The sequence below is a fragment of the Squalius cephalus genome (genome assembly GCF_949319135.1).
Source record: "Squalius cephalus genome assembly, chromosome: 18".
Lineage (NCBI taxonomy): Eukaryota > Metazoa > Chordata > Actinopteri > Cypriniformes > Leuciscidae > Squalius > Squalius cephalus.
The window spans coordinates 1,182,927-1,193,210 of record NC_137139.1 but is presented as its reverse complement, the minus strand read 5'-3'; the positions used below and the strand labels follow the sequence as shown (position 1 = coordinate 1,193,210).

Genomic DNA, 10,284 nt, shown 5'->3' with positions numbered 1-10,284 from the left:
CAGTGATGTGAATAAGTTTGGACACCCATGCTAAAGTTGCCTAAAAAGAGAAATAAAAAATCATCTTTTAGAAATTGATCTTAATGCCTTAACTCAGCCTTGGCCATTAAAATGTTTATTAGCGACAAAAAAACCCCCCACAAATGTCAGGGTATGTCAAAACATCTCAAGGACCCCAAAAACCCCAGAGGGTTAACTGAACTACAGGTGAGTTTATAGAGCGATGTTAACCAGTGTTGGGTGTGGAGTTGATGTTGCTGGCTAGGGTTCTTCTTCTTCTGTGGTTTCCCAGGTGTCATCTTCAACACCGCTGGACGACCGCTGACTCCGGCCACAGAACTTCACCACCTTTGTGGGTTTCTGTGACGGAGGAAAAAAGCTCATTACGCGCTTTAAACTCTCTATTAATCGGCTCTATTAATTCTTTCTTTTTTCTGTAGTGAAGCAGATTATCTGGGAAAAAAGTAGGATGGGGACTTGTTTTTATCAGCTAATTGTTGGTTGGTTGACTGTTAAGATGTGGGCGTGGCTATGAGGAGGAGGCGGGACTAAATGCAGACTTTCAGTAGAAAGGGGCGGAGTTTAAATGCATATGTCGTTGCACTGGAAGATTGAGTTTTTATAGATGTTTTAATTAGTGCTGAGCAAGGATTAATTGGATAACGTATATATTTAAGAAATATGTGCATGTATATACTGTATATATGCATACATCATTTATATTATATATAAATGTTATAAATAACACATTTTTCTTAAATATATTAATGCATAGGAGTGTATTTATATATACAAAATAATTATGCACAGTACACACACACATATTTTATGTAAACACAAACTCGTAAAAATGAATCGTTGCCCAGCACTAGTTTTAATAAACAATTATGAAAAGAAACATGCATGGATGAATCACAATAGCATGTATGTAGAATATAGTGTGAATCTTAATTTCATGCCCACTTTAAAAGTGTTCTCTTTGCCACCGTTTACTTATTTACTTGTCATGCTTTTTCTCACAGGCATCAACAAGAGCAGCGTGAGCATCCAGAATGTGTGCTATTGTGTTTCACAGAAGGGTTGGAAATATGATGAAGGCGAGTAAATGAAGACGAAATTAGCTCTGCCTTTTAACATGTGAATTAGGATCAAACCTGTTTGTTGGTCACTCCTCGTGGATAGCGTGCGATGTCGTCTCTCCTTCGCTTGACCTTTTCCCAGTCGTCTTCCCAGAGTTCCCTCCTGTAGTCAGATCTCTGTGTCAGGATTCGCTGGTAGATCTCCTGGTTTTCATGAGTCACCTGTAGAAGTTTCTCCTTCCTTTTCTGAGCGTTCAGACTGTAAAACCATATATATAACATTATCATAACATAACATAAATAACATTTTGTTACTTCAAAATAAATGTCAAAAGAAATAAAATAAAATATGAAAAAAATATTTTATTTAGGCTATTTCTAAATTATTTTTAAATGTGTGTATATATATATATATATATATATATATATATATATATATATATATATATATATATATATATATATATATCAGCTAGTTTCTGGCACACAATTCAGACTTTTTTCTCTGAATTGCGTGATATAAAGTCAGAATTATTATTAAAAGTGAGATAAAAAGTTGCAATTATCTTTTAAATTGATTTGTTCTGTGGCGGAAAACAAGCTTCCATTATTTATATATAAATGCTAAATGAAATAAAATAAAACAAACTTTTTCTGAACATTTATCCTTTTAATTTTGCTTAAATTGATGAACTAAAATAACTAAAACTAAAATTGAAAAAAAAAGGTATACAAACTATATAGATATATATATTTTTAAAAAATAATAAAAATGACAAAAACTGAAAAAAGCACTAAGGGTACTTTTACACAACAACAATGTACTATGAAAAGGACAAAGTTCTTCCTTTGTGTTTTTCGCGTCCAGACGACAACAGTGTTAAAACGATCCCTGTTCACACGAATCCACGACTGAACACGCAATATGCATACGCCTTTTTCACAGATTTGTGTTCATGTAGTTTTACACAGAGACGGGGACAGTATCATTTTCAAAAACTTGCACTTTGAATCCCGTTTTCCAAAGTTTTAGTTTTCAGCGCGGCAGAAAGCAGTTGTCGTGTAAATGAACAAAAAACCAAAATGCATGAAAAATAAAATCAAGCACGATTCAAACCTTTTTTTTATTCAAACCAATCCTCCTATGATACTGTAGAATCCCTCAGGAATGACGGGGAATAGGTTGTGTGTCTCTCAATTATTCATAACGGCTTTGTCAACAGCCGAGCATTAATGATTCAGACTGTCAATTTGAGATGATATGAGACGTAGCGGGAGATCCGACAACTGAAACCCAGCTCAAATAAACACCTCACTGAGTTACTATGTTAACCAGCTAAACACACACACACACACACACACACCTGTACTGTGGGTAATGGTTCCTGTGGTCCACCAGTCCTTTAGAGCGAGAGATAGCAGAGAGTCTGCTGGCCAGAAGATGATTATCTCTCTCTATGATGGACATCCTTTCTTCCTGCAACTGAAGACAACAACTGTTCTCATGCATTTCATCTGCTCCACGTTACTTCATAACACATCACTGTAATGCAATAGTACTGTTATAGAGCTCACAAAATCATTTTTGTCTACTCATAGGCTAATAATTATTGAAGTATGTTCAACTGTTTGGTTACCGACATTCTTCAGAATATCTTCTTTTGTGTTCAGCAGAAGAAACTCATACAGGTTTGGAACAACATGAGGGCAAGTACATGGTGACAGGAAAATACATTCTTGTTTACATATTAATTAATCAGACACCTGGACTTTCTTCAGTTTGTGTTGAATATGCGCCGGTGTTTGGATGCCCTTGGTGTCGACCACAGGTTTGGCCTCTCTCACCTGAGACAGAGAAAATCAACATACATATATATATATATATAATATATATATACACACACACTCTCTCTCTCTCTCTCTCTCTCTCTCTCTCTCTCTCTCTCTCTCTCTCTCTCTCTCTCTCTCTCTCTCTCTCTCACACACACACACACACACACTCTCTCTCTCTCACACACACACACACACACACACACACACACACACACAGAGAGACACTCACACACACTCTCTCACACACACACACAAAGCAGGATTATTATTTGACAACAACCCCATAAATTCATAAGCATCAACTGAAATAAAATAAAACAAACTCATCCATTTCAGCAATGGTTGCCAGCATTTCTAATTTTCACTTAGTCAAGTTAGTGACTTGATATACTAAAATAACTCAAACTGAGCGGCACAAATTAGTTAAATTACACGCAATATTAAACATGCTAATAAAGCGAACATATGCAAACCCACGTTAAACATGCTAGTAAAGCACACATAAGCATAAGCAAGACCTTGTCTCGGTGGTCCTGGTGGCTGGACTGGTCCCATCTCTGCTGCAGGAGCCGGTTCGCTGCAGGTTTCAGAGGCTGGTAGGACTTGTGCATCACTTCAGCTTCACAGATGCTCCTGATCTTCTCTCTATTTATGAAAGGGGTCATGAACTGACAATTCAAATTTTCCTTGATCTTTTGACAAGAGTCAAGAGTTCGTTATACTATAAAAATACCCTGCAAGTTTCAAAACTCTAACCTTCCTTGCTATTCCAAAAACTGCTTTTATTGAAACCAAGGCTAGACAACGCCGGATCTGAGAAGTGGAGGCTTATGACGTCACAGGGCAGCTGTAGAGCGCCTGTGCAGAAGAAGAGGCTTGTTCGAGATGCGGCTCGCCTGTAATGGAGTCGAGAGTAGCGGCTGTGGTGAGGGGAGGAGTGATGAAGCGCAGGCAGGACGGACAGATCTCTCCTCTCGCAGTGATCTGAGATCATCTGACACCTGTGAGATCAGACATGGATATCGCGGGATTCACGCTCGTGCACAGTGTTGCTAATAAACTGGATGTAATTTGAGTTCTGTTGCTTTTATATGAAAATAATTACAATGAACAAGACACCCATTTAATAGCATACCAAAGATGTGTTTATCAATCATTTTTACTTTAATTACAGACATGTTTTATATATATATTTGTATAAATATGACAACAATCAAATAACCCATAGATCACACTGTCAGAGAGTTTGGGAATACTAACACATAAGTTATACACATAAAAACATGAGATCAAACAGTTTAAAAGAGAATGATACATCACGGTTGTTTAAACCAATGAGCATTAAGCTGTGTCGTCAGCAAGTCGTTTCCCATCATGCTTTTGCTCAGTGCAGTCGGTGGAGAGCAGCTGCGCGCGACTGCAGAATCCGACACGGCCGCCTTGCGCTCGCGAGAGATTTTCACATACGTCAGTATGACATCAGAGCCAGGCGGACCACACTCTAACCGGTACGGGTGTAACGATACACTCAGCTCACGATTCGATACGTATCACGATACTGGGTTCATGATACGATAGGTATCACGATATTTTGAACAAAATTAAAAAATTAAACTGAAAATCAAATAACAGATTTATTTAACATTAACAGTGTTCAATAACTGTCTTGTTATACATACAACTTAAAGAATTTACAATACTTCAATAAAAATCAAGATTTGGTTTAACCTTCTGTATGTAAAATTAACAATTGACTAGGTGTCACTGACCAATACAACTGAATTGTATCATGAAATTAGAATTAGGCTAGCCCAAGAGAGAACTTCTTTAAGCAGTAAAAGTGCAAAGACAACAACAACAACAAAAAACACCATCAAGTAGTGTCCTGTTCAAGTCATTTCAACACAAACAGCTTTGGGGTTTGTTTAGGTTACTTACAGGGTTTTTTGCAAGAAAATCAGCATAAAATCTACATTTTCTGGCAGTAGCTGGGATCTTTGTGCATTTACAATATCCCCTGCTGTAGAAAAAACACGTTCACTAGGAACAGAAGTTGCTGGAACTGTGAGGCAAGCCTTTGCAAGAGGTGAAATAAGTGGGTACATTTGAGCATTTTCTTTCCACCATTTCAGTGGACAGCTAGTGAGGGGAATATAAGTGTCCTCTTTGTACATGTCAATCTCTACTTCTATCCTACTTTTGGACTGGGTGACTGGTGGTGGTTCAGAAAAAGTTGCACCAAAGAGCTCTTCCAGTGCTGTCTTTTTGCTAGGTGTCTGTTCTGGCTCAACTCTGTGTGCTGTATCTCTCTGATCTGCTGCATCAGTGGGGTCTCCATCACTGGCACCTCCCTCCTACGCTTGCTTCACAGTGACAGTCTTAAAATATAAGAAAATAAATAATTAAGGTATACAAAGTATAGTTTCAGTTACACACACATAAAAGGTGTGCACAAAGTAGGTTACACAAACATGCAATTGGAGTGACAAACACACACAAATGCAAATACACTGATTCTCAGACAATTTGTAATGCAGACATAGCTGCTGTAACTGGTTTGATTTGTTCTTCAACCGGTGGAAAACCTCTTCACGTTGTTCAGGGAGTAAGTGGGGCAATGACCGAAATCTGGGGTCCAAGGCAGCACCCTCTAGCAGATAATCCTGTTCCTCTGTGAATCTGCTTGAGAGGTTTTGCAGGATGGCCATCTTCATGTTAGCAATGGTTGTGGAGTCTTTCTCGTCCAGTGTCATGCTCTGTTCGATCATGGCTTTCAAGGGCAATATGAGTGACAGCGTGGGGCTCTTTTCATCAGACAGGACAGTGGTGGCTTTTCTTAGCGGTTTAAGAAGGTTTACGATTTCTTCGGCGTCACTGATGTCTGCGCTATCCATAGTATCGAGTTGACGTGCATTTTTGCGCACCTCTGTGCTCAAGAGGGCTGCCGTTATAGCAGAGTGTTGCTCGAGATAGCGTTCCAGCATCTCCATTGAGCTGTTCCATCGTGTAACAACATCCATGATAAGCTTGTGTGATGCGATCTCAAGCATCTTTTGCTTTGCCGCGAGCACAGCTGTAGCTGTGGTACTGCGGTGAAAGAAAGCCACGACTTTCCTCACGCGACCAAGCAAGTGACTGACGCAAGATTTAATGTGAAGCAAAACACTTAATGTGAGGAATTTACACTTAACAATGGCCTCATGTCTTTTGCGATAAAAACTCTGATGCACCTGGTTATTTCTTGAGCTTTTGCGCTTGACTGAGACCACGTTGAAGCAAAACTACGTTGTATAGATGATTGGCCTTCTTTCACTCTCTTTTTCGCACCCGTTTGCAGGAGTTTGTCTTTGTGGTGCCGTTTTAAATGACACATCATATTTGTAGTGTTCGACGTTGTGTATAACAGTGTTTGTTTACAGTATTTACACACAGTTCGTGTTTTGTCTGTTTTTTTACCGTCCTCCTGTCGAGTAACTGGAAAACCAAAATGCTGCCAGACGTCGGACTTGTAAGTGGACGGGGCATCCTCTACTTCAATTTCAGTCGAACTCATTTTGCCCTGCTACTGCTCAGTTCAGGCGACTCATTTGAGCGTGAATGCAAGCGTGACGCGGGTGCGGTAGCTCAACCAATAGGATAAAACGGATGTCATATAAAAAAAATAAATAAATAAAAATCACCATAACTCTACGATACATATCGTAACATTTTTGCATCGCGATAGATCGTACCACGATATATCGTTACACCCCTACTAACCGGCATACATCTCGCGCTGTTCACCGGTGATCGGTTCTGCGCAGATTTTGCTCATCTCAAACAAGCCTAATATCAACGCCTACGTCTACATCACCGCGTCTCTGGCCCCGCCCACTGGAGCGTTAAGCTAGGTTTATACTCGACGCGTCCACACGAGCGCGAAGGTGCGCGCGGCAAAATTGAGGTGATTGCGGTGTGGGCGGTCGTGCGCGTTGGGTTCGCGAGACCCCATTTCGCTTGGCGGTGTGCATGGCTTTTTTTGTAACAGCGCGCGCGGCTCCGCATCCGAAGATGAACGACTTCTAGCCGAATCTGGCCGAGCTCGAACTTCTCACCACACCGGCACCCAGTTTGTGCATCTTAAATTAGTTGCTTACATTTAAAAAATGAGCATACAAAGTATTTTTAATGAACATTAAGGTCCATGTTTAATAAAAATGTTCACGAAACTTAATGAAATGCTTAGTGAAATTAGAATATATTTAAGAATCGTTAATTTAGTTATATTGTATACACATTCTCATATCCATATATTTTGTTCTAATGTCACGAGTAATAATCTCAGGGTTTACTGGATTTTACACGATTCTTTTTGGAGTGTATTGGTGGTGATGTACTAAATAAACATTGTCACGTGTGTATAGCTTTCTTCCTCTCACCGCTGATTCCTGATGGTTAAGAGGACAATTACTTGAGTCGCCCCCTGTCGTTTCACAGAATAGTACAACGGCGAGCACGTCGAGTATAAACGCCTCGTCCTCTGGGGAGGTGCGAGCGCAGTCTGCGGAGCCAGGCGACAGTATAAACAAGGCTTTAGTGAATAGTGACATGAGAATGAGAAAAGATCGACACAGGATCAATACCATTACCTTCCAAACAACCCTAATGCTAGGCTAGTGGGGTTTCCCTTTTTTCAACAATGTGAATGTCTCAGCAGTGCATTATTTGAATGTATTCGGTGCATTTCACTTTGGATTATTTGGTAAATTTCGACGCAGATGTTGTGCCGAAAATCGACTCCCTGCCAGAGTCTGACCTCAGCCGATGACATCGGTGCGACTGTATAAATCCTGATGTACTCCCATAAATCCTGATGTACTCGTTACATCGTAAGAAGAATGGCATCTACGCTAATTTTAGTGTCTTTGTTTATCCCGAGGTTTTCCCGCAGCCTGCCGGATCCGGGCCGTATCCAGATCTGAATGTAGCAGGGTGAAGTGTCATGTGAAAACATTGAACCTATCGGCAGTCTGGTGTCATGGTATAAAATGGGGAGGTTTTTGCCACTTGCGAATGCGATGCGTCGACACCCGTACCGCCCCTTTACGGAGGCCGCCATTTATGAATGGGAGAGTAGGAAGTGCTGTCTCGGCTCTGTGCGGCCATGCACAGGCTGCCCCGGGCTTTGAGGTTGGTAACCTACGTCTGTTTTTTAGGATTTTTATCAATGGAACGTGTATTTACTATTTTGAGTCTGTGTAGTTCTTTGACGAGCAACCGGCGGCATGTTGAGGCCAGCGAACACGTATAGTGCTGCGCTGAGAACGTTTCCGGTATGTATGAGAACAATTCGTGTGGGTTGTCTCTTTTATTGTTTTATTAGTAATTTCTGTTTCATGTTTGACAGATTTGAGTGACGAGAGCAAGGATTTCACCTCTATATTGCGGGAAGAGATGCGCGTCTGTTGACGTAACGCACTGCTGTCTTGCCTGAGCTTAGTTTTGTCGTCTTTTCGTTGGTGCGAACTTGAACTTGCATAACAGCGAGCTGGGACGATTGCTCGCCGCAGTGTGCGAGTGCGTGGCTGTTTCCTCGCTGACTTGTTCTGCTCTGAGTGTGTGTGCGGCCGACCGTGGCATGTTTGTTTCATTTTGATTTGTCTATTGGTTTGCTTCAAATTGTAATTTAGATTTCTTTATTTTTGGGGCTGGTTTTTGACGAAGAAAGTGTATCGAGGAGGGGTTTAGCTGCTGTTTAAGGGGTTCACATTGAGTGCTGTGCTTGAGTGACTTGACTTCAACAGAGTGGGTGTCTGTGGATATTAAGTGTGTTGTGTGAATTGAGGGTCACAGCAGGCCATCTCCCTCCTAATTAAGCTTTCTTGTGTATTTGTATTAGTGTATTTATTATTTCTTTATTTTAAAGTTTTGTAAAGTGTTTGTTTTCCTTTTCTTTTTGATATGTGAATATTGAGCCCTTGTTAATGTATTGATGATTTTAACTTTTGTATTTGAATAAAACTGCCTCATCATTGATGTTCCCTGGCCTATGTCTCTCTGCTCACCCATTTCTTTTGGTAACGAACCTGTGCGCTCCCTGAGTTGGGGCTGATAGTTCCCGGTATATACCGGTTGGCGTAGTCGAACGTTATATAATTGTTTCATACAGTTCCCTCAAGTACCTGACGCCCCTGTCTACATGATGAAGGCCCTTCGCCTGGACCCGATGACAACGCAGTGCTGAAGTGCCAACTAGTCTCTCCCTATGGAGGATCCCTTTACCACTCTACAGATAAAGCGTCGTCGGGAAACTCAATTCGCGTATCTACCCCGATTTGATCAAATAAAATAAAATTCTGTATCAAAAATTATAAGGAAACACCAGTACTTTGTTTAGGCTTGGTTTGTAGGGAATTACAAACCTGCGCACATATATTCAAACGCACATAACTATAGAACCAATTCTTAATGCGCATGTGAACGCCATCAGTGTTTCTCACAGGTTCGTGTTTAAAGTCTGTGTAGAGAGAATGGTGTCGTCTTAGCGGCCCCTAATTTAATAACAAATGATCGTTGCGACGGAAGCGAATCAATCATAACTAACTTTAGCTGTAAAATAACTTTATTAAAGAACCGCTATAAAGCCAAAACAATCTCTGTTACCATAAATTATACGTTTATCTCTGTAAAGCTGCTTTGAAACAATCTACATTGTTAAAAGCGCTATATAAATGAAGATGACTTGACTTGACTTGACTTGACTAGTTGAGCTACTAAATCTCTTAACTCACGCAATTCATCCTCCATTTCTGTGACTGCACAAGCACTTACCACAAATACAGAATAAGATTGACTTGTGCCGATCCACCACAAAGAGCGACTGCTACTGTCTGGCTCCTACCGGAAAACAAAGAAAGAAAAAAACAAAACAAAACAAAGATACAAACAAAATACCCACGTCTCTGTACTATACAAGAGGGACCCTGCCGACATATGCCAAAATGTGGCGGGGCGGTGTAATTTGAGACATGAGCCCAAGTTGTTTACTAATAAGAAAGTCCGACTATGCCACCCTAGGAGTTAACCCCAGGGAAAATACTCAAACACTGAGCAAAGCACACAGGTTCGGTTCCCTCACAGAATTAGACGAGAGACGTGAGTAATGTACAAAAATACAAATGTTTATTAATACAAAAATGATTTAAAATGTTGGACACTAAAACAAGCAACAAGAGACACTAAAACCCCACTTCAAACAAAACGAAAAAAACATATACAACCCAACTTGGTATGTAGCAGTTATGTATATGTAAAACAAAAACTAAATAATACCGGCAGGGCTGAGGCTCCCAACAGCAGGAATCAATGTGGAGTTCGGTTTTACAAGGCACAC

General features: G+C 40.4%; 1 protein-coding gene across 1 annotated transcript; it reads right to left on the bottom strand.

The window, feature by feature from the left end:
• Positions 1-236: 236 nt before the first annotated feature.
• Positions 237-3,523, bottom strand: LOC307146334 (sperm axonemal maintenance protein CFAP97D1-like; the record flags this gene model as incomplete). Its single annotated transcript, XM_079850236.1, has 5 exons — positions 237-360; positions 1,155-1,338; positions 2,444-2,562; positions 2,844-2,924; positions 3,431-3,523. The coding sequence occupies 5 exons, from the start codon at positions 3,521-3,523 to the stop codon at positions 262-264; spliced, it is 576 nt and encodes a 191-aa protein (XP_079706362.1). The 3' UTR covers positions 237-261.
• Between the last annotated feature and the right edge of the window lie 6,761 nt (positions 3,524-10,284).